Below are 24,774 nucleotides of genomic sequence, written 5' to 3' on the forward strand. Positions count from 1 at the left end.
AACAAAATAAAAAACCAAGAGCACAGTAACATATCTAATTTGCTCACAGCTTTGCAGCTATAAAACAATGTATTCACGAGAATGGTGTGGCGGTACTTTACCAAAATAAAGAGTAGTGGTTATTGGTTAACATCAAATAGTCAACAGTTTGACAGGAGTGGGATTCGAACCCACGCATCCGAAGATACTGCGACCTGAACGCAGCGCCTTAGACCGCTCGGCCATCCTGCCTATATTCTCCTCGGATAAGTTTCAGCCGAAGCTGTGGCTCAGTTTAGTCACACATGATAAAGTATGCCAGTGAGGGTTTCAACGCGATGGTATTGTGAGTTTATGACGTCATAGCTCTAGATAACTAGATAATCTATCGTTATAAACTCGAGATTCAGGCACAACTGATCGCAGATTGAAATGATTTAATCGTATCTCTAATCTTAACCTTAGATTGCACCCTAATTTAAACTATTTCTAATCCCTACCAATAAATGCATCCATTTTCAAGCAAGAAGAAGCAGTAGTTCTTTGCTTCGCAACAACTCTTCACTTTTTCTCCATTCTGCAGGAAATCCAACATATCCTGGTCGATAGCTCCTGCACTCACAACTTCATAGTCTACACAACTCGCTATCTCCTTGTCAGAATTCATTTCCAGTTTATCTTGAACAGCCAGATCCAAATGACACGCAAGGAAGGTCGCAGCTTCGTTCAATGGTACCAGAAAACTGTTTTCACTTTTCGTATTTGGAGAGTCAAAATTTTGCAGGTACATCTCCGATGTGGTCCATTCCTGCTCACCGTATACCTGTTAAATATGGTGAAGGATAAAATCTCCTTTTAGTTAATGTTTGTACTACATTAGTTCTGGACTATTATAGTTACCTGTCGACAGACTACCTTTATAAGGGATGCGTTTCAATAAATAAACATACCCGGCAGATAGCCGGAAAATAGCCGCCGTTGATTCCCATAACTCTATTGGGATTGAAAGAAAAGAAAATATCAACAAGAAGCAATGGTTGACAAAAGAATTACGTGGTCTCATAAATGAAAAACATCGTCTCTTTAATGCGTGGAAGAAAAACCCAAAATCAGAGATTTATAACATTTACAAATCTTTACGCAATTCAGTGAATAGAAAACTGAAAAAAGCTGCAGATGATTACACAAAGAATTTTTTCCAGCAGCTACCAACTTCAAGAGAACAATGGAAATTCATCAAAAACAGGATCAATTCCAACAGCCAAATAGAAAAAATTGACAAATTAAGGGAAGATAGTCATTTTGTTGAGGATGACAGAGAGATTGCCAATGTTCTTAATAATTGTTTTGCGAGACTAGGATTATACAAAGGCAAAGACGTTGCTCCAAATTGTTCTTCCCTAACATTTGATGGACCGGAACTTAGCTTCCGACCAGTCACCAGAAAAGAATTGTATAATGTTATTGATAATCTACCTAAGCATAAATCTCCCGGACCGGGCTATATTCCAGCATGGGCGCTAAAAGATAGTAAACTGTCTATTGGAACTCATTTACAATTTGTCGTCAATGAATGTATAAACAAAAACACGTTTCCTAATATTTTGAAAACAGCGCCTGTTACACCTGTCTATAAGAAGGGAGACCGACTAGAACCAGAAAACTATCGACCCATATCAGTCACACCAACTCTAGCAAAAATTTTTGAGCGATTACTACTTGAACAACTAACTCACCATCTAACTCTTAATGGTCTGATTAACAAGAATCAATTCGGCTTTCAAAAGCGAAAGTCCTGTCTCGATACTATCATTTCATTTACTGAAAAGATAAACCAATGCGTTGACGAAAACGAAAATGTTGTCACACTCTTTTTAGACTTAGCAAAGGCTTTCAACTCAATATCTATAGATGTTTTTATGAACAAAATAAAAAGGTATGGAAATGGAGAAAATGCAAGAATCTTATTAAACTCTTTCCTTTGTGATAGAAAACAGTGTGTAAAAAATGGGATAGCAAAATCAGATTGGGTTGTCATAAATCACGGTGTTCCTCAGGGAACTGTCTTAGGGCCTCTAATTTTTATACTTTATGTCAACGATTTCAGTGAAGCTGTATCAACGAATTGTGATGTATTACAGTTTGGAGATGATACAGCAATTCTATGTCACGCAAAGAATGAAGCAAATTTGCAGCTAATAGCTGAAGATACATTAGACAGATCAATATATGAAACAAAACAGGTTAACTTTGAATGAGAAAAAAACGGAGTTAATGGTGTTCAGGAATGAAAAATTGCCCATCATTGAAACTGTCGATTTCAAGGGACACCGATTGGAAGCATCTGAAAAATGTAGATATTTAGGTGAAATAATTGATAGGGAACTGACATACCAAAATCAACTAAATAAGGTTATCAGTAAAATGGCTTCAGCAATCAGATCATTATATTTGGTTCGTTATCAGGTACCGCTAAAAACAAGAATAAATCTTTTTAAATCACTAGTTTTGTCTCATTTAGATTTTAGCGCAATTTTTTTTCAAAATTTACCATCTTACTCTATTGACAGAATTAACAAACAGATAAACTGGGGAATAAAAGTTTGCTTTATGAAAACCAAATACGATACTGCCAGAGATCTACTTCTGGAGACTAAAATTCTTCCAGCAGAGCTCCAAATAACACGGGTGTCTTTAATAAGGTTTTTCAATATTCTCAAACAAACAAGAAATCGCTCTAATAAACATTTCAGATTTTTAGAAAACGTGCCTATTATTGTAAACAAAAACCCATAACCTTTTCTTAGAACAAAAATGTAAGTCAAAATGGAGTAATGGTTCAATTGTTCGTAACTTTAATCAAAAATGGAAGACACTTCCAATTACAATTAGAAAAGAAACGTCGAAGACCAAATTTAAACAAAAAGTTACAGAGGAAATGCTTAAACGACACGAAAGAGTTCCAATAGACAGAAGGGTTGCAGGAGTTAAACATATTTTTTATTAAATTATTTTACGAAAACCGAACCTTAGTTTGTTATAAATTAGAAAAAAATGATGTTTGATTAATAAATTTCTAACATGTAACATTAACCAAGTGGTTAGTTTAATTTACATGTTTGCAGATTAAAAAAAATTGATTTTTGTATAAAAACAGTTTTAAGTGCGATTTGTTTTGATGTCATTTCGTAATTGAACATACTCCTGTCTCTCAGTGAGAGGCTAAGGGGTCTAGTATCAATACCAATAAGCATTATAGATAGTAACTAAAACCTATGAGAACAAAATTCAAGTACCGGGCATCTAAAATTGGGCTTTATGGGTTTATCCCGTTTCTATTTCTGACTTTGATTTTTTTATACTGACTCTCTTCACTTTGAATTGCTTTGCTGAGCAGCTGCTGTTTAAAAGGACTTTAAGCAGAATGACAGTAGAGTGAAACTAGCCTAGAGAAGTCAAAAAGATTTCACGCCAAATGTCGAAAAAGCGGCAAAATGGGTAAAGCGAAAAAAAGTTCGACGAATTAAAAAAAAATTGGGAGCGCTATAATAGCCGGCTGAGGAGATGAGGGCGGCCATTAAAAATACAACTTTTGGCGAAAACCCATGCAATGGGTTTAGTTTTATTTCGTTGAATCACTGCAAATTGAGACAAAAACCCAACACAAAATTTTCAAGTAGAATAAACGAAGGTAAAAGAAATGAAAAACAAAACCAAAAATAATCTCTGTAAAAAAACAAAAAAATCGGCCACAAATTATAAATGAAGTACCATTATGCTGAATTCAAATCATTATTTCAAAAAAAAACTTTTTTTACTACATCTGGTGAAGCGTCCACCAATCCAAATCATTGTCTGTCTATAAAAGTAAAAACGAAGAACGAAAAAAATAGAAAAAAGTTAGAGATTAAGAAAAGTTAGTTATAGTTGTCATTGAAAAGTGCACTAAATATATTCCAACAAGACATCTAGAAAAGCTCCTATCAAAAGCTAGAACACTAAAAAGTAGCAAAAAGCAGACAATAAGATTTCAGCAAAAATTCCAAAAAAAAACCACGAAAATTTGCGGAAATCTTCATAAAAATTACTCAGTTATCCTTAACAAAATGACTAAAAAATTAAATCAAAATCATCAAAACGCATCAAAAACAACTAATCTGAACTATAGGCATCCCCAAATGCTATAAAAATTGAAGAACACAAAGGGCATTTAAAAACAACTTGAAAACAATTATAAAAAAATTGAGCTTTTTTTATTTCACGGCAGCATATAGACCCGAAAAACGTTAATTGGAGCGAATATAGTACTGTAGGACTTCTATAACAATAGGAAAGTCGAATAGGCTGAAAAATTTCTCTAAGTTTAGAAAAAAGCGAAAAACAGCAGAAAAAATTAAGAAAAATAATTAAATATTTTTCAGTTTATTGTTATTTTTCTAAACAAAAAAATCGTTTAAAACCTAAGAAAATGTAATCACTTGGTATCTAAAGACTCAGTAACTAACATGCGTCTATTCAAAGCCCATACACAGCATTATAACAAAACAAAAGGCAAAAAATTGCTAAAATTCGCCTAAAATTCAGCAAAATAGCTGAAAAACCAGCAAAATAGTATAAAATTCTTACTAATGACCAGAAACGTACGAACCACTATTAAAACAACCCTCGGCATCACACAATATCATAATCAGACTTCTAAACCAAAAAAAAAATAACGAAAAAACTGTTTTAAAAAGCCGCACGTGAACACAAAATTTCGCTCGCTTACAGAAATTTTTTTCACACCTCAATTTCTCGCTCTCTCGAAAACAGCGCAATGAACAAAAAACCACTCTCTTTTCGCTCCCTTCTTCAATTTTCTTTAAAACCCAAACCACTAAAATTTTTCACGCGTTTCATTTCCTGCTTCAAAACTCACTCCAACTAAAGTGATTTAAAAAAAGGACTTCTCCAATACTCCTCTTCGAGTCGTAATTAGCAGCGCTATAATAGCCGGCTGAGAAGATGAGGGCGGTTATTAAAAACATTGAACATACCAATTACATCAATTTAATGAAAAACAGCTTATATATTTAAGTTTGATATTCTCTCATTGAAAAAATTTAGCTTGACAAAAGTTCAAAAGCAGTTCTTGAGAAAATCGGCGCTCAGAAGTAACCACTAGTTTATTTGAAAATCAAAACAAAAAATTCAAAAAACTGGTTTTCTTGACTGACCATGCAGACACCCTACTGCAGTGATCTGTATGTAAACATACGCGGCAGAGTGCCGGAAAATAGCCGCCGTTGATTGGTATAACCAAAATTGGGATTGACAGAAGAGAAAAAAATGTAAAAATAATTTTTGGAACAATATTAAAGTGCAACTATTTTGACATCATTTTTTAGCTGAACATACTCGTTTCGTAGTGAGACTACACAGGGTCTAGTATCAATCTCAATAAGCATTAGAGATGGAAACTAAGAACAACACTTTTAGCAGAATGAGAGAGTGAAACTCGCCCAGAGAAGTCAAAAAGATTGCATGCAAAATGTTGAACAAACTGTGAACTAAGGTGAAGCAAAAAAATTTAGTACGATGAAGTAAAAAAAACATAGCAGGACAAGTCCTGACGTACAATTCAAAGAAATCCTTGGCGCGGCAACTGTGGCTTACTATTGACAACTTTAAAGCATAAGAACTTTGTATTCATTTCTCTTCTCCCGTGTTATTTTGTACAGCATTTTGTTATCAATTTATCATCATTTGATGGATTCAATTGATGATACAAGTGCAAAACCCAGGCTCTTCAGGTCTGAGTAGAAAGTACACAGCGGATGAAGTAAAAACAAAGATTTTTCGGAAGCAATTGATAACCTTAAGAATGTAACAAAACATTAAACAACCGCTTGCGCGTTCAAGAGCGTTATAAAATAAAGGATTCTAGTAATATAGTAAACCTACCATTCAATGCGAGAAAATGTAAAGATGTGACTACAGAAGCACTGAAATTTTAAAAATTTACATTCCATTTGAGAACGTAAAGGCTTGCTACATACTGCTCAGAATAGGAAATGCGATACAATTGCCATCGGTAATTGGTAATTTCCTATATTTTGATGACAGAAACAACGTCTATACGAAGATATGGCACCTTAAAAAGAAAACCCATCCATATCAATAGAAAAACATCTATATCAACGAACCCCTTCAGAGATTGAAGCTAGTATAGCCAACGAATCTAAAAAACGCGATATGATTGTGTCAACACACAGCTGTGCGAGAATGGCGTAAGCAAACCAAAGTTCACGAGCGAGTTCACGAGCTGGCGGATCTTGACCAAGTAAAAGCGATTAAAAGAAAACAAGGCTGCAATAACTAAAAGCCGGAGAGGCGATCAGAGGAAAACATCACGTCTCCGCCCAAGCAAAATAACATACCCATAACAGCTGAAAAATAAAATGAAAAACAAATTCGAGACCAGACTCAACTCTTTGTGCTTGCTTTGACTGCTTATGCTTTAGTTTGTATTCTTCTCGTCACATCGACGGAAGAGAGGTTCAAAGAGATCATTAAGGTTGTTTTATCGAAACTATATAAAAACCAATAACTGTTTCTTTTTTCCCATTCAATTTTTCATCTTTTGAAGCTGAGTTATTCTCTGCTTCCGATTTCCGCGGGCCGTTCTTTGCCTAGTCGCGAAATACGCGACTGACAAAGGCAAGTAATGTGAGAAATAACTCAGTTATTGTAGTGTCTATTTGTAGTATCCGCGAATGAACACTTTTTTTAAACGGGAAATTCAACTGAAAAAAATCAAAAAAGGGATAGGGAGGGGGAAAAAAGACAAAAAAGAAAACAGGTAAAGTGGGCCCTATCCGCAACCTGAAGACAACTTCTTACGCAAAACTACAGCGAACCAATCAAAGCCAGTTACAGTATTTATTTTACATGTTCCATTTCCACATTCTCAAAAAACTTAGACAGACAGCTTATCCTAAAAAAGCAAACAATTATTCTACAGAACATACGCTCCCTTCAAAAAATTTTGATCTGCTAAACATTCATTTACAAACTAAAAAATCTACACCTATTTGCCCTTTGTCTGACAAAAACTTGGCTTAAGAATCACTACGAAACGTCAAAATTCTCACTGAAAGATTACCAAACACTTTGCAGTTGTGAGAGAGCGAAAAGAGTGGGTGGGGTATGAATATTCGTCATGAACAACTTGGGTTTTGTTGAAGTGACAAGATGCGATCACAACAAACTGCAGGCCCTAACAACAAATATCAAAGCAAACGAACAACATTATCTAATTATTACATATATATTGTATATATATATATATATATATATATATATATATATATATATATATTATACATATATAAATTATATATTCCACCTAGAAAACAAAACAATGTAAATTTTCAAAGGCTACAAGATTATTTAGATACCTTACCAATTGAACCTGAAGCTAAAAAATATATACTACGTGGAGACTTTAAAATTTAACATTAAATTTAACTAAATGCACTTTCATTGATCCAAAAAAAGCTTTCGGAGCAATTGCTGAGAAGTCTGAAAACTAATAACTTTGAGAAACGGTACTAAAATGCTTGATTCTTATCTGAAAGACCGACTCCAACGTATTAAAAAAGGCAACGTTGAATCTGCAAAGAAAAGCGTTAAATGTGGAGTCCCATAAGGATCAATTCTTGTTCCACTGCTTTTTATTAGATACCTAAATGACGTTCCATCTCAAAACTCAAAAGCAAGTCAGACTATACAGCTGTTTTAACAAAAGTAGTACTGAGATTGTAGGAAAAAATCGAGAAGCCAAACTATCCGCAGTTGCAAGCTGGTTTCAAGAAAATAAATTAACTATTAACACAACGAAAACAAAACACATGGTGTTTGGAAAAGGACGCAATCCAAACCAGCACAAACCAACAAATGGTCGAGCAGAAATTGAACAAACCCGCTCCTTTAAGTACCTAGCATTAATATTAGACAACCAGTTAAAACTCAAAGATCATATTAACTACGTCAGAGAGAAGCATTTAAAATTCTGTTCCTTTTTTTTTACCAAGTAAGCCGTATTTTAACGAGAACACAGCTTCAAAGAATTTTTAAAGTTAGTACAATACAAAGTCAGTACAAGTTAGTACAATGTCAAACCAGTAGTACAATACAAAATTTAACTGTTTTTTTCTCATTCAATTTTTCATCTTTTGAAGCTGAGTTATTCTGTGCTTCATTTACAAACTTAAAAATCTAAACCTATTTGCCTTTGTCTTACAAAAACTTGGCTTAAGAATCACTACGAAACGTCAAAATTCTCACTGAAAGATTACCAAACACTTTGCAGTTTTGAGAGAGCGAAAAGAGTGGGTGGGGTATGAATATTCGTCATGAACAACTTGGATTTTGCTGAAGTGAATAGACGCGATCGCAACGATCTGCAGGCCCTAACGATAAATATCAAAGCAGATGAACAACATTATCTAATTATTACATATATATATATATATATATATATATACATATATAATATACATTATATATTCCACCTAGAAAACAAAACAATGTAAAATTTCAAAGGCTAGAAGATTATTTAGATACCTTACCAATTGAACCTGAAGCTAAGCATATACTACGTGGAGACTTTAATATTTACCATTAAATTTAAATAAATGCACTTTCATTGATCCAATGTCAAACCAGTAGTACAATACAAAATTTTACTCTACGGATCGACTAATGAAGCTTTTTGAAAACCAATCAAAATAAACACGAGTCAATCGAGAAAATACGAGTCAAAAATTCGATAAGCAATGATTCAGAGTTACATGCTTTTGAAATATTCAAACTAATAGTAACAATAACAAAAAATCAACCGATAAGCGAAGTTTTTTCAAGCATAATAGCCGACTCCGACCCTAATGCAATCATGAGAAAGAGAAATTGTGCACAATATGTACAAGCTGGCAGACAAAGACTCGACAGTAATTCATTGAATTGTAAAGTTCTGGTGATGCTAAAAATGGAACTGAATTATAAAGAGTCTTTCGTTGACAATGTCAGAACAATAAAAGAGGCAACGATAAAAGGATTCTGCCATACATTTTTGGATCTTTATATAATTGGTAACTAGGAGTTGCTAGACACACTCTTTCATGTCCATTAGAACAAAAACATATCGGTTGAAATAAATACCGTTTATTCATTAGTTAGCCTCTACTAGAAAGATTATTTTTTATTTTCGAACATATTTTAGTGCAACTAAAATTGCACAACTCATCCGTGAGGCACCTGTAAACAAACTAGATAGGTTTAATGTCGATCTTGTAGTGTCACAAATTGTAATCGATTGCATTTGTACAATATATGTAATTTTTGCTACTATTTTGCGATTATGGCACTACGAACAATTTATTAATATTATGATTACTTCAAAAATCATGAAAATGTTGAACAGATCTTGAAAAAAGACAGCGCCGACAGAGAAGCTGAGGCGGCTTTTAATAATCGATTCTGCCTTTCGGATCTTTATATTTTCCCTTTAAAGACAATAGATTCTCATTATCGATGGTTTAGAACAACGCGATGGCCGCATTTAGTTCGCCCCATGTTATACATTCAGTAATAGATGGTAATGGTGTAGATGACATAGGGGCAGGCTATTGAGCAGAGAAAAGTCCTTTTCGAAGTCTGTTGTAAACAACTGATAGTTTGAATTCCAATTGCTGTAACAATTTCTTTTGCTTGTTTCAGGTATTTACTTTTACTATGATCAATTCTCTTATCGTTTATCATTAAATGTGCGTTTTCTAGAAAACTGCGTTTCCGAAACATCCATCATCAATTCATTAGCCTCAGAGTAATCAATGAGATTTCAAATACGTTTTTCCAGTTTTCGTGACTGCAAAGCCAAGTGATATTATCAGCACACACTGTACTAGCAAACAATCATTGTCAATTACAGGTATCAAATACAGGTTTCACAAAACAAACCTCGATAGCTCCTTGGATAAACAAAACTTAAAAAACAACGGACAATCCAAAATTGGACAAAATTACGGAAAAAGTGAAAAACAACGAAAAATCAGACGACTGTTGACAACTCTTTAAAACCCCATAACTCCCTTTAAAAAATCATAAAAGAAAACCCTTTTATTAATATATTCTACACTGAACGGGATTTCTAAAAAACCAGTTGAGTGGGGTCGGAACAGTCCACTTTTCACAGTAATGATTTTGAGTAACATACTAACAAAATCATTCATTGGCAGTTGCTGTTTTCTGTTTTTATTCACTTCTGCAAATCTTCTGAGTTGCTTGAAAACGGGAGCCCATTTCAAATCGCACATTTCATCGTCATGGTCAGCTAAATTAGTGGCATCATCATCATTTGAATTATCACCTCTTTCGATGTAGTCGTGATCAACTTGATTGGACAGTTCCAGCAAAAGGTTGAGCACTTCCAGAATTTCTGATAGGGTTCCAATTTGAAAGGCCAGTTCCATTCTTATTGCCAAGCAAAGACGTCTATCTTCAATTGGAATCTTCATGTTTGACTCGGTAACACATCTAAATTGGAAAAATATCGCTCAAAAACGTCGAGATTACCAACACTACTTCCACACCTAGACATCAGGTATGCTGCGGAACATATGTTCAACAGTTTGCTAATACACAAACTTCCCTCATACGATATGCTGACATGGGGTTGTATTTCAGCCTGCTTTAGCATGGGGTTATAACAAAATTCAGAGTTCTTACTCTAACTAGAATTATATTACAGTAGTAGTAGTAAAAGACTTCAATTACCCATTAAAAAGGTGATACATATTACTGATATAAATTGCTATGAATTACAGCGTTCTTTGTTAAAATCACAAAATTAATCATTAAAAACAAAAAAAAACTTTGGAAAAAATCGACATTTAACGTGCCGGGTACACGAACTGATGCGATCATGCTTGTTGTCTATCATGGTCATTAAGAGATTCTGATTACCATTTTGTTCTCGTTTTGAAGAAGTTAATGATGTTTAGTATATCTGCGGCATCATTCGATTTAAATTCCATTGGAAAAATTTTACGTTATCCGCAATCTTTTTTCTCGCACTTCTTCAAGATAATCGCTCTCGATCTACTGTGCGAGGATTCATACTTTATTGTCTCTGCTCGAAAATCGATCGGATGAAATGCAGCTTTCATTGCCTGCAATAGCCATGACGAAATGCAAGTCGCGGTCAATGAGTCGATAGCAAATATTTAGGGAACTTCTAAGGGTGTATGTATATCGAGGCTACTATCACAAGCAGGAACTTTTATAAAAACAAAAATGAATAAAATAATTTCCGCAAACTTTTGGAGAGCAACAAAGCATAGCCAGAAAGTTATTCGACAAAGGTTAAAAAATAGACTGCATGGAATAGTCGAAACAAAATGTATTGAATTTTCCATCTTTCATTCTGTGTTTAAGTTTTAACTGTCGGCTATATCGCTTTATAATTTTCGCTTTATTTTTTCTTTAAGATCCCATTCCTCCTGGTCCTCAGCACGACACAACCTTAATTCAACTCAATAGAAACAAATAACAGATTGCCTAATTTTTCAAAAACGAGCTCAGTGATAGTCATTAGCATATCGTGATTATTGAACATATCTTACTGCCGTCACATTTACATTTTCACAAGACAAACACGACTACATTCGATAATTAATTCAAACTTCCACGTCAAATAAACAGAACCAAAAAATTGATAAAACGACTAACTTTCTCAAAGACGAATCTAGAAATCTCTTGGCTCGCTCTGTAATAACGAAAATTCCTTGATCATCTGTTCCCATCTCGACTTCTTCGAACATCCCAAACAGAGATCCAATCTCAACACAGCAGAATGCGTCCAGACAGTCAACCAAAACATCTGTACACATTTGTTGATCTTCAGCTGTATTCGATCTCCAACATCGACGCAAGAAGTTGAAAGCGAAGCTAAGTGCGCTTTTGCCCAAAACAAGGTTGAAAGCTGAGGGCGATCGGTCAAAGCTGTCATTTGATCCAGTTGGCGTACGTGCTTTGACATCACTTGATTTCGATTTAAGAGCTCGTGCTCCAGGTAAGGCATTCACTTTACTACTATGTGACAGTTTGGAATCCTTTGTGCCAACGGCTGCAACTTGCTTTTCGGCACAATTAAACTCAGCACAAGTTCTAACTATCCATTCAGAATAATATAGTCCCACTCGGCCAGTCAACTCGGAAACATAGTTTATAAAACGAGTGTTGTTTGCGGAGGCTAAAATTGCGCATTCTTGCAATCGATTTTGCTGAGCGAACGCGCTAATTTCTGCGGACTCTAAAGCAATTCTCAATGATAACATACATAGTTGTTCAAACATCTTTTCAAAATGGGGAAACATAGGCAAGGCCGGCTTTTTTCTTCAGTCAACTTTTCACTTTTTGTTTACACATTATAGAGAAAAAGTAAACATTATCTTGTAGCTTTTAGAGGCTACTTTTGATTTTCATTCTAAAATCATTAATTTTTGCGCATTGAGAAAAAGGGAAAGAGTTAGAAAATTGGAAGTAAAACTCAAGGAAACCCATTCCTATTGTGCTAAGACGGTGGGTGGGTAGGAAGTTGGGAGTTATTGATTTAAATTATTGGCAACTATTTGAACCAATAAGAATTAAATAGGATTAAGCACAATTGGAGTAAATAAAAACTAAAAACCGAAAATTGAGATTAACTGCAAGTTTTTTAAAATTTTTTCTCGAATTTTTTCCTTTCCCTCTAGTACTTATTCTACAAATTATTTAAAGATTAATAAGGTTCTGATAAAGCAAAAGCCGAAAAATTAAATTGGGTAATCCAAAGTGATGAAAAAGACGCAGAATTATTTTTGAGAAAATTGGAGCAAAAATATTTTATTCCCTTTTGAACTTTTGCGTCAAAAAATTTAAACCTTCATGGTTATTTTTAAATGGTGTGATTGGCAAACAGCACAAAAAAGAAAGACTTGATATATAAAACAGAAAACAATAATCCCTTATTTTATATTAGGTTCCTATTGTGTTGGCGGGAGTCATAAACGAACTAAGAAATTCTAAACCTGTGGCTGTCAAATAAGTAGCAGCCTGGTTAACCGAGGACATAACAGAAATATTATAACATTCAATTTGAGTATATAAAATGGATTGAAAGTTTTCATGCTTAAAATCAGAAAAAAATTTCCTTTAGATACTGTTAGTACTTAAGCTCACATAGAAAACCATGTCATAATTTAGCCTAAGTATCGAATTGACAAACTGTCACAGAACATACCGATTATGAGCTGAATGATAAAAGACAGCAAAAAATGGATTCATTTTTAAACGGTTGTTATATTTTCTGCTACAAAAAATGATGTTCAAATAGTTTTTGGCAGTTGATTGCCAGATTCCGACAAAGTACGTGAAACGTTTTCACTTTATATCAGAAACATAAACCAACTAATGTCGGAAGAAATGCTCTTGAATGACAAGCGGGTGGAAAAACATTCGACCCCGCCGGGATTTGAACCACGGTCCTCCCGCTCCATAACCAGATGCAATGCCCAACCGGCTATCAGTCCCTTATTTTTGCTTTGCTGCAATCCATTTTAAATTAGCAACAGGATTTAATGAGAACAATAGATATCACTCAAAAATGAAGCACGAAAGCGTGAAAAAAGTCACTTGAGAAAAAGTCACTTGAGTGTTCTAGAAGAATAGCGCAAAATGGTCAGGCGATAAAATTGCATAAAAAAGACCAACACGTTTACAATAATTGCAATGAACTTCGTTCAAGAGCATTTAAAAACTGGTATCTAATTTTTGTAGTAAATTAAAAAAAACAGCTTTTCCTCAATTTGTAAAATAAAAAAGCTTAAATGGCCAAGGGGATGAAAGATCAGTTAATTGAGATTTAAATTATTTTCTAAAAATTTCAAAGATTATTTGACAAGAAGTAGTAAGGGTCAGTTTCATAATTCATTTGAAATAAGAAAAACAGACCGAAAGTTTCTATAAAGAAAAAGACGAAAAATTATTTAACTTTTCAGATTTCTGTGAATAATTGCGCTGAATGAGAAAACCATGTTATGTTTAATTCAATTAATGATTTGAATAGACTTCGCAAAACTAACTGAAGCTTGGTTATCTGAGATATCAACATCAGAAAAAAGAATTTTTTGGGACAAAGACAAAGCCAATCTTTTTATATTGTTTAAGAGTCTGGCTCGTTTCCACTTTATATAAATCAGAGGAACAAATCTTTAGAATCGTTATTTTCTAAGTAACTTGGGTTAAACCTGAAATCCATGTCCAGTATTCGCAACAAAATTGATTGGGGCTGACAAACTATGTATTTGCACCATTAAAAAATATTGATTACCAGAGCAACTGAACAAAATTACTTGTTGAACACACGAAAAACAAATTTATCTTTTCAAACTTTGTCATAAATTAATTTGTAAAATATTTAAGTTCACTCATAACTGATTCGGAGTAGGCGGCCTCAATTTTAAAGCGGTTTCAATTCATGGAGGGTTACAAGTTGTCGGGAAACCTGAATATAATTGGTATTTATGTTAAAACAGATCAAGCAGGTCATATTTCGTTTTTATACAAATATGAAAAAATCTTTCCAAACATTGTACAAAGATGCATGCTTATCATAAAAATCATGATTTTGAGTTAATTAAGGGTTCAATTTGACTAAAATTTAAATAGGCTTGTCAAATAATGGTTAACTGTAACCAGATATACAGAAAAAAAAACCATTTTCTCCAAGAAAAAGAAGAAAAACTTCATTGAACATTATCGTCCGTTTTTTATTCATTACTACCCTCTGATCGTTTTTTCACTCTTCATTATTCTGACTAAATCTCCTTTCAGTTGTTTCCGAAGCTGATTCAGTTCATTGCAGCATATTTTAGTGTGAGATACATGGTATGCAAAATTTTAAAATACAACCAGAAAAACGATCCTCAACTGATGTATAGTTTTTATTCCAAATCGAACACTAATGTACAAATTCAGGGTTTTTGGAAGAGCTGGAAACTGCCTGCAAAAATTTGAAAAACGAGGAAATCGTTGAAAACAGAAGTGGGAAGTTAACTTTTAGTTTCTGCAATTTCTCAAGCTTTTAGTTTCTGTGATGTCTCTTTAAAAATGTCTTTAAACTTTTTTTAGTTTTTACTAATTGTTTCAGCTATTTGGGAATCCTTTCCTGTTGTTGATTATCAATTTTCCGCGGGAAAACCTCTCTGTTCACTGTTCCGCAGATTTCTGCCGGGTTTTTTTCTTCATTTGTACAAAATTGCGTTCCAAAAAACTCCGCCTAATTTATCGCTTCACGTTGTTTATTTGCGATTAATCTATACGGTTGAGTGATCAAACTAACCCGGGTTTTCTTTCCATTGCCATACATCGAAGTCTACTGGCGGTGAGTTTTGAAGCTCGAAGCTAGCAGTCAGACGTAAATTGAAGAATTCATTCAATTTGTTTCTGATTTCGCAACAGCTGGCGAAGGAATAATCTAAAATAATATCATGAAGTGACAATTATTATTATAAAGCATTCGCCCTGCATTACCACGTGGAGATTTGAAATTTAAGACGTTAGATTTGAATAAAATGGACATAATTTTTAACGTCCATAACGGATAATCAGATTTAAAAAATAACCTTTACTGCCACTGTTCCATTCTCTCAGGGCATCATCATCACTTAGAATTCCCTAAAACCACATTTGAGGTCAACAGGTAAAATAGGTACTACGCAGTATTCAATTGACTCAATTCTCTGCTTACTATAACCTCATTTTTATCCTCTACTCCGTCACACTTTGTTCCTATTCGAGTTTCATGCATAACCTTAAACAATAAAGAGCTCTATAAGCTTCAAATCAAAAAAGAATCTTGAGGATACCAGGATATATCAGAGGAGATAATTTAACCACATATGAGCTCTATGTAACAATATGAAAACACGGATCTTTTCCGTTTGTGCTCCCCCCCAAGCTTAGTGGGTGCACATTATTTGCATACCCCCGACGCACGTGCTATATTTTAACATACTGATTTACCATGTAAGGACACATGCTGTAACTGGGGCAGCAAAACGTATTGGGGGGGGGCACAAACAAAAAAGATCTGAAAACTCTTTCTCGAGGAAAGAAGACGCCTGAAATTGAATGGATCTTTTCCGTTTGTGCCCCCCCCCCCCGCTTAGTGGGTGCATATTATTTGCAACCGGAAGACGCACGTGGCATATTTTTACGTAATGGCTTACAATGTAATGGCACAAGCTTTGTATCTGGGGGGGGGGGGGGGATAACGTACTGGGGGGGGGGGGCACAAACGGAGAAGGTCCAATGAAATAGTTGTACAAATATAGTAGTAGGATCCAAATTCGCAGTCTTAATCATTATGCTTTAAACCATGACACGAAGGTCGATCCTTGACAAAGATCGCGTCTGCAAATGAAACATCACAGACAATGAGTAATCGGTAATCTCGTGTGAAAATTGTGAACTTTCGTTCAAGGGTCAATGTGTATCTCAGTCGCCGATGCGGAATGGCTAAGAGCAAGAGAAAACTACAACCGGTTTGTGATACCTGCGATAGTTATCAACTCTTCCCTACCGAAGATAAGTTGACTTAGATTAGACCGAAATTGCATATGTCTTTAGATATTGAGCGTGGTACTTGTTTAAAATGCAGTTAATTAAATTATTAAGTAGATTAATATAGAAAATGTGGTTTAAAAAAATTAAAATTCAGTAGAGTGGTTAGCTCTGGCAGTAGGTTTGGTTTTCAATCAATTCAATCCTCGCTTTGGTCGGTACACAATATCAGTTCTATCATCGTTGTAAATTAGCAAAGTCAACAAAGATATGTCAATTGCGTTGATTTGGCTAGAAGCCCGAGCTTTGTCTAATCAAATGTCTATATTCTTTTTGACACCTATCAACCTTGTGTCAGCTATAAATCAGGTAATAAATTAAGTTTTAAATTATATCTTTGACCTTAAAAGACAAGGTTTTCAGTACATATTTTAATATATACGTGTGACACTCACACTGCCCCCTCTTAACAAGAATACTGTAATGCTCGCTCAAAGATTGACAATGTTTTAATTCAAAGTTGTTGTTATTCGAACGTCTCTTTATACGAAAAAAATGTAGCTTCCAATGAAAAGTTTAATTATCAGATTTTGTCAGTTATAACTTTTTCTGCCTCTTCAAGCGCAAATATGTCGCACGCCGCTCGCTTCGCATCATTTGTCAGAGTCTGATATTCCCGATTGATGATCTTGAAGAACTCTTTGTCTCCACCAGCGTCAAGGTGCGTCAACAGGCTAATATTGTTGTAGTGTTTGTCGATCTGATCTTTTGAAGCAGATTTTTTTACAGCGAAATATCATATAGCGTAGCAGGCCGGCTAATGAATCTTTGTGTTCGAATCTCGAACAGACATTTCTCCGTGGCTTTTGCTTTGGCTTTTTTGTTTCTAATTGAATTCTTTTGCCGATCAGTGACAGTATCCTTTTTCAGGCATTTGTGTGCCAAATACTGGTCGCAGTGTTCCAGCTGCTGAAACTCTGAGCGCAATTGGTCATTCAATTTCTCCAATTTTTGATAGCTTCGCCATTTTTAGCAGCATTGACTGTTATATGGGCCAATTTTTGCTCCAGTAAATTGAAGGAATGCAACTGTTCAGCATTTCTGGCTGCTGCTGCCTTCAAATTATTGCGTTCCGCCTCACACTTGGCGCTCCATTTGCCCAATACTTCGTCTGTTGCCTCTTTGGCCTTTTCACAATGGTTATCTAATTTTTGTCAAAGCTCGACGAAACTTGTTGAAGTAAAAGTGTGTACTGTTTAACATATCTAATTACGAGCACTGGTCTTGCTGTTCCTCTTCAGTCTGCAGAGCATGGGACCGAATATTGGTTGACGCCAGAAGTTCTAGCATAGACACTTTGTGAGTCCGCAGAAGACACGATTCTACTCGGTACACTCCCAGGCAAATCTCTGAAAAACTGTTCTACAATTCTGGCATATATTAAACAAAATCACAAAATTTTGGGATCTCGTTGCCCGCTATATTGAATAAAATCCCTTTTTGTTTTTAAAGTTTCTCGATACTTTTAGTTTTTCTTTCAATACCTTTTTCCTTTTTTTGATCTTGAACTCAAGACAACCTTTTTCTGGTTTTGAAATCAAGATAACTTTTCTCTCTTTCTTTTTCTGGTCTCGAACTCGAGACGTTCTATTTTTATTGGTCTTGAACTGAAGAAAACTATTTTTTTTTGGTCTTGAAGGATTTCTTTTCTTCAACCATTTTCTTTGGTTCTCGGCGTTGATTTATTAATTTGAGCAATTGATTATACTTATGTGCTTCAGTTACGGGCCAAGATTCTGCACTAGTGGTTGCCAAGACGCTCCACTAATAACTAATCCTAAATAGACAAACAATTTAAGAATTTTTTTTCACAAATTGAAAAAAAAGGTAGATTGTTAAAACTGTCCAGCAATGTACTTCGCTTTTAACCAAATGAGTAAGCTTTTAATTTTTATAATCCAAAAAATGTTATTCCATTTGCTCGAAAAAGTTTGTGCCGAAACTGGTTGTTCCAGTGAATAAAATTTTCATGAGTGTATTTTCAATCCGAATTTTAGAATGCTTATCGACCAATTTGTTTTTGCTGCTAAATATTCTCGATGTTTTCAATTTTGCATTCAAGACTGCTTTTCTTTTTTTGGTCTTGAAATTAAGACAACACTTTTTTCTTGTCTTCAACTCCAGACATCTTTTTTTCCTCTTTCTTTTTTTTGTTCTCGAACGCGAGACGTTCCCATTTTTGTTTGTCTTGAACCCAAAAAGACTCTTTTTTTGGTCTTGCAGGATTTTTTTCTTCTATCCATATCTTTATTTTGTTCTCGCAGTTCATGTAAAAATTTTAGTAATTGATTGTACATACGTGTACCCTTTACGGGTCAAGAATCTGCAACATTTATTTTTAAGACGCTCCATTAATAATCAATCCTAATTAGATAAACAATTTATCCATCCGATTCTGGGAATGCTTTTCGACTGATATTTCCTTTACTGCTACGGCAAAATGTTCGAGCAAATTAGGTTACTATTTATCGCCCACTGATATATTTCGCAATTTGATTTTTTCAGCGTTTCGTATACTGTTGAACACTGCCGCATTCTAATTTGACGACGTTTGGGTACAGCGTCTTCCAGGAAGCAAAAGTATAATTATGATACAAAGTTTTTTTGAGGGTCCAGATATCCAATAGAGGAAATATTCTGACCAATCTTCTGTTTTTAAAGATCCAATATCTAAAACCTGGTAAGGCAAAATTCTTGTTCTGGCAAATGTTACTACAATTTCCCTCTTTTAAGGGGAATATTGTTTTTAGGTGTCCTGAAGTTTTGTGGCAAAAACGACATGGTCATATAAGTTGCTTTTTAAAGTGCAGACACTGTATATGCCCCTTCATACATGCAAATTTTTTGTTTTGTCGTACTCTGAACCTCAGCAAATTGGAAATTACCTTTAATGATTTTTTTTCGATACTCCAGTTGGGTTATCACAGTTTGCGCTTTGATCTAGAGAATAGATCTTTGTTGATACGATATTGTCAAAATCAAAATTGTAAAATTTGATACAAGGTGATGGAGAAGCGGAAATGTCCAGAAATGCCAGGTACACAACATCCGGATACTCCCTCACTTAATGCTCCAGACCAACTGGTCTTTCTTTTTGAGTCAATTATTTCTATTTAAATTTTCCTGAAACGAAAACGTCATCAGTTTCCTGACTGGTATCGTACTCTTCATCTTGCTCAGCAAAAAAAAATTCTTTAATTTTTCAAATACCGATTTCAATCGGTTGCTAGACTCTGTAGCCATTTTTGGTGCCCTGGGATCACTTTTAATTTTTTCTTCATTTTTTGTTCTACTACTAGCAGCTTCCTGTGGCTTTTTTCTTATTTTTGGAATTTTTGTTTTTCCTGCTTTTTCTTCAGTGTAATCTTTAGGTTTTGAAGAAGTTGCGTCTCCTCCCTCAGCCACTTTATTTGCCTTCTCTTGCCCTTGAGAGGCTTTTTGCTTTAATTCTTCAGCTTCATTCTCAGACGTGTCATTTGTAACATTTAATGAATTGTTAGCAGTCTGAGCTGCAGATTGATTATCTGAGTTTAGGATTTTTCACTGCCTTTGGATGATTCTGTTCAATTATATCATAATAGTCTGAGATGTTCATAATGATATTCATCTCCCCCGTAACTGTTGTTACTCGTTTCGGCTGAGGCTCAGGCGTGGAGGTCTTTTCTCGTGTTTTATATCTTTTTCAGTCGGTCATAAAAACCTTAAAAGCTTTCTTCGTTCTTTTATCTTCCACTTTGAAAAAAAATCGTTTATAGTTTCAACTATTGTGTATGGCCATTTAAAAAAGGAAGTTATTTTTCGAGTTTCACCTTTTTTACCGTTGGGTTGAAAACTAACAGCTCTTCTCCAACTTTAAAGCTCCGTCCATACCTACTGCGATCATAATATGTCTTCTGGCTTTTTTGTTCGACATTCATAAATTCTTGCATCAACTGATGCGTTCCTTGTACGTTTTGTTTCCTTGTGGAAACATAGTCACTTTGTGTTGAATATACTGCGATCTGTGGTGTGCTATAGATGAAGTCTAAAGGTAGTAACAGTGGAAAACCCCGTACCACAAACGCTGGGCTGCTGTTTTTTGTTACACTCTTGATTGATGATCGATAGACCATTATCGCTAAGGGTAAAAGTTTGGTCCAGTCATGTTGATATTGGCCATTGTTTGGAGAGATAATCTTCTATTTTTCAATTTTTTCTTTACTTTATAGCGATCCCTTGTGGTTAGTAGGATGTTGTTGATGTACCCTGAACTCTTTTTCACTGCAAAGGATACAAAATAATTTTGACATTTGTTGAGGACAGCCAGTTCTCAACAAATGCTCTTGACATGATTTTTGCCTCTTGATTGGGTAAAACTACGGCTTGGCTAAGAGAGTCATGCAATAGCTCAAGCACGTTGGACACTCTCTCCCATGGTACAAGCATTTAATAAACAGTCTCAAAGTTAAGCTCTAATTGATGTTACCATTACGATACAAAATCTCTTCTATCAAACAAAGATTTGTATACCAGAGCCAGTATTTTCATAATTTTTTAGATGCTCCATTTTTTATTTGCCGTGGTTCGGTCTTTGTTTTAAATAGTACCCAGGAGTATACTTCTTTGATTAATATGTCAATTTGCTTCGAATCTCGCAGTTTTACTCTCTGCAGTTTGTCTAACTGCCAACCTTGACTACCCTAGTTAACATTGTCTTGCTTTGCTTCAGTGGCAATAGCTTTAACAAAAGCTGTCTGGTCATCATCTTCTGTGTTTATGCGCGACAGACAGTCGGTGTGTGGGATTTTTGCCTGTTCTTTGCTTGATGGCAAAATTAATTCGTTAAAGTTTCTCTATCTATCTTTCAATTATACTAACTGGTTCATTAAAACTCTTTATCCAAACAAGAATCCGGTGGTCCATAATAAATAAAAAATGCCGACGAAGTAAATAGTTTTTAAAACTTTGTTTAAAATGAACAATTGCAAACAATTTCCGCGTAGTTGCCCAAAACTTTCACTGACATTTATTCAGAGTTTTGCTAGCATATGCAATAACTCTATCCTAATTCATTGTTTTTGGGTAGGAACTGCTCCAATGCCTGTCAACTAAGCATATGTAGTAAATTTGTACGGATCCCTATTGTTTGGATATCCTAAACCTGGGGCTTCCAAAAGCTTCTTCTTTAACCTGGTTACTGCCCTTTTTCACTCTGTACTCCGTTCATAATTTTATGACTTATTCAGTAACCTGTGAGTTGGTTTTGCTGTATTTTTGTAACCCGGGAGGAATTCTTCACAATAGTCCGCAAAACTTAGAAAATCCCAGACGTCTTTCAGGGAGGATGGTTCTTTCATTTTTTTGACCGCTCTTATTTTCTCTGGGTCGACCTCAACGCCACTCTGGGATATGATGTGCCCTAACAAAATGACACTTTTAGAAAAGAAACGTTTTGCTCCGTTAATCTTCAAGCCATTCTCCGCTAGACGTTGGAAAGCCAGTTCTTATCATTTAGGATGTTCGTCAAAATATAATCCGAAAAGATAACGTCAAATAGATAAACTAGAGCCATTTCTTAAAAGAGGACAGCAAAAATTAATTCCATTAGGTTTTGAAAAACTCCCGGTGCAGACCATAGTCCAATAGGAAATCTTTTCTTTTTCTAAAGGCCCAGAGGCGTTATAGAAATTGTTGAGTTTTTACTTTCTTCCTCGAGCATCATCTGAAAGTATCTCGACAAACAACCTTTTTTTGAAGAGTACATATTTTCCTCTAATGAATCGATAACTTCACTAGTTCGTGGTGAAAGCCAGCATGTTTTTTTGTTTGTTTGTTCAGACCGCAATAGTCTACAACCAAACGATAGGTTCCATCCTGTTTTGGTAAGTATAACGATAGTGCTGAATGTGTTGGTTCGACTAAATCATCTCGTTCCAATTCTTCAACACTTTCTTCATGGAATTTGTTTTCTCAAAGCTCATGCTGCCGAATGTGCGTCTGAAAAACACAGCATCCTTCTTAAATTTTATTTCAAGATAAACTCTAGTGCAAAACTCCTTATCGTTTGCACTTCGCAAAAATTTTATCTCATATTTTGTAAAAAGTGACCTCACTTTTTTTTCTTCCTCATAAGACAAAATCTTTGAATTTGCGTTCACATTATTCTCAAAATCAAATTCATCTCTAGAATTTGTACTAATGTCAGAGTTGCTTTGCTGTTTTTTTGAAATTACTTCTTTCTCATGCATGCCATTAAAACCTTTCACAAGCCCCTTGGTATATTTCTCAATCCCAAGTTGACCTTGACTAGGAGAATCATGCAACAGCTCAAGCACGTTGGACACTCTTTCCCATGGTACAAGCATTTGTTAAACAGTCTCAAAGTTAAGCTCTAATTGATGTTACAATTACGATACAAAATCCCTTCTATGAAACAAAGATTTGTATACCAGAGCCAGTATTTCCATAACATTTTAGATGCTCCATTTTTTATTTGCCGTGGTTCGGTCTTTGTTTTAAATTAGGTTCGGTCTTAGTTGCCAAAAAATTTTCGCTGACATTTATTCAGAGTTTCGCTAGCGTATGCAATTAACTTATCCTCAGTTCCTTGTTTTTGGGTAGGAATAGCTCCAATGCCTGTCAACGAAGCATCTGAAGTAAAAGTTTTCGGATCCCTATTGTTTGGGTATCCTAAAACTGGGGCTTCCAAAATTTTTTCACACTGTTCTCCGTTCAAAATTTTTTGAATTATTCAGAAACATGTGAATTGGTTTTGCTGTATTTTTGGAACCCGGAACAATTTCTTCATAATAACCCCCAAACCTGAAAAGTCCCAGAAGTCTTTCAGGGAGGATAGTTCTATCATTTTTTTGACCGCTCTTACTTTCTCTGGGTCGACCTCAACTCCACTTTTGGATATGATGTGCCCTAACAAAATGACATTTTTGGGAAAAAACGGTTTGCTCCATTAATCTTCAAGCCATTCTCCGCTAGACGTTGGAAACCCAGTTATAATTGTTTAAGATGTTCGTCAAAATTTCATCCGAAAAGATAACGTCAAATAGATAAACTAGAGCCATTTCTTAAAAGAGGACAGCAAAAATTAATTCCATTAGGTTTTGAAAAACTCCCGGTGCAGACTGTAGTCCAATAGCAAATCTTTTCTTTTTCTAAAGGCACAGAGGCGTTATAAAAATTGTTGAGTTTTTACTTTCTTCCTCGAGCATCATCTGAAAGTATCTCGACAAACAACCTTTTTTTGAAGAGTACATATTTCCCTCTAATGAATCGATAACTTCACTAGTTCGTGGTGAAAGCCAGCATGTTTTTTTGTTTGTTTGTTCAGACCGCAATAGTCTACAACCAAACGATAGGTTCCATCCTGTTTTGGTAAGTATAACGATAGTGCTGAATGTGTTGGTTCGACTAAATCATCTCGTTCCAATTCTTCAACACTTTTTTCATGGAATTTGTTTTCTCAAAGCTCATGCTGCCGAATGTGCGTCTGAAAGACACAGCATCCTTTTTAAATTTTATTTCAAGATAAATTCTAGTGCAAAACTCCTTATCGTTTGCACTTCGCAAAAATTTTATCTCATATTTTGTAAAAATTGACCTCACTTTTTTTCTTCCTCATAAGACAAAATCTTTGAATTTGCGTTCACATTATTCTCAAAATCAAATCCATCTCTAGAATTTGTACTAATGTCCGAGTTGCTTTGCTGTGTTTTTGAAATTACTTCTTTCTCATGCATGCCATTAAAACTTTTCACAAGCCCCTTGGTATATTTCTCAATCCCAAGTTGACCTCGACTAGGAGAATCATGCAACAGCTCAAGCACGTTGGACACTCTCTCTCATGGTACAAGCATTTGTTAAACAGTCTCAAGGTTAAGCTCTAATTGATGTTACAATTACGATACAAAATCCCTTCTATGAAACAAATATTTGTATACCAGAGCCAGTATTTCCATAACATTTTAGATGCTCCATTTTTTATTTGCCGTGATTCGGTCTTTGTTTTAAATTAGGTTCGGTCTTAGTTGCCAAAAAATTTTCGCTGACATTTATTCAGAGTTTCGCTAGCGTATGCAATTAACTTATCCTCAGTTC

At 34.9% G+C, this 24,774-nt stretch overlaps 2 protein-coding genes and 1 non-coding gene across 5 annotated transcripts in view; 1 reads left to right on the forward strand and 2 right to left on the reverse strand.

Moving 5' to 3' along the window:
• The window catches only part of LOC142337867 (E3 ubiquitin-protein ligase HERC2-like), a 159,742-nt gene extending 143,769 nt beyond the window's left edge, over positions 1–15,973 (reverse strand). For all 3 annotated transcript variants that reach the window (XM_075387469.1, XM_075387467.1, XM_075387468.1), the window contains exons 1-6: positions 15,815–15,973; positions 15,684–15,735; positions 15,401–15,535; positions 11,749–12,331; positions 10,239–10,554; positions 480–802 (exon numbers count right to left, since the gene is read on the reverse strand). In XM_075387469.1, the coding sequence (XP_075243584.1) occupies positions 480–802; positions 10,239–10,554; positions 11,749–12,331; positions 15,401–15,535; positions 15,684–15,735; positions 15,815–15,868 (1,463 nt within the window). In that variant the 5' untranslated portion in view covers positions 15,869–15,973. The remainder of the gene's footprint in view (positions 1–479; positions 803–10,238; positions 10,555–11,748; positions 12,332–15,400; positions 15,536–15,683; positions 15,736–15,814) is intronic.
• LOC142337869 (uncharacterized) overlaps positions 1–24,774 on the forward strand; it is a 240,646-nt gene that overhangs the window by 33,812 nt on the left and 182,060 nt on the right. The window lies entirely within an intron of this gene.
• Trnal-cag (transfer RNA leucine (anticodon CAG)) lies at positions 150–231 on the reverse strand. The gene has a single exon. It is a non-coding gene; the product is annotated as a tRNA-Leu (tRNA).

The sequence above is a fragment of the Convolutriloba macropyga genome, chromosome 4 (assembly GCF_964194025.1).
Source record: "Convolutriloba macropyga chromosome 4, txConMacr16.3, whole genome shotgun sequence".
Lineage (NCBI taxonomy): Eukaryota > Metazoa > Xenacoelomorpha > Acoela > Convolutidae > Convolutriloba > Convolutriloba macropyga.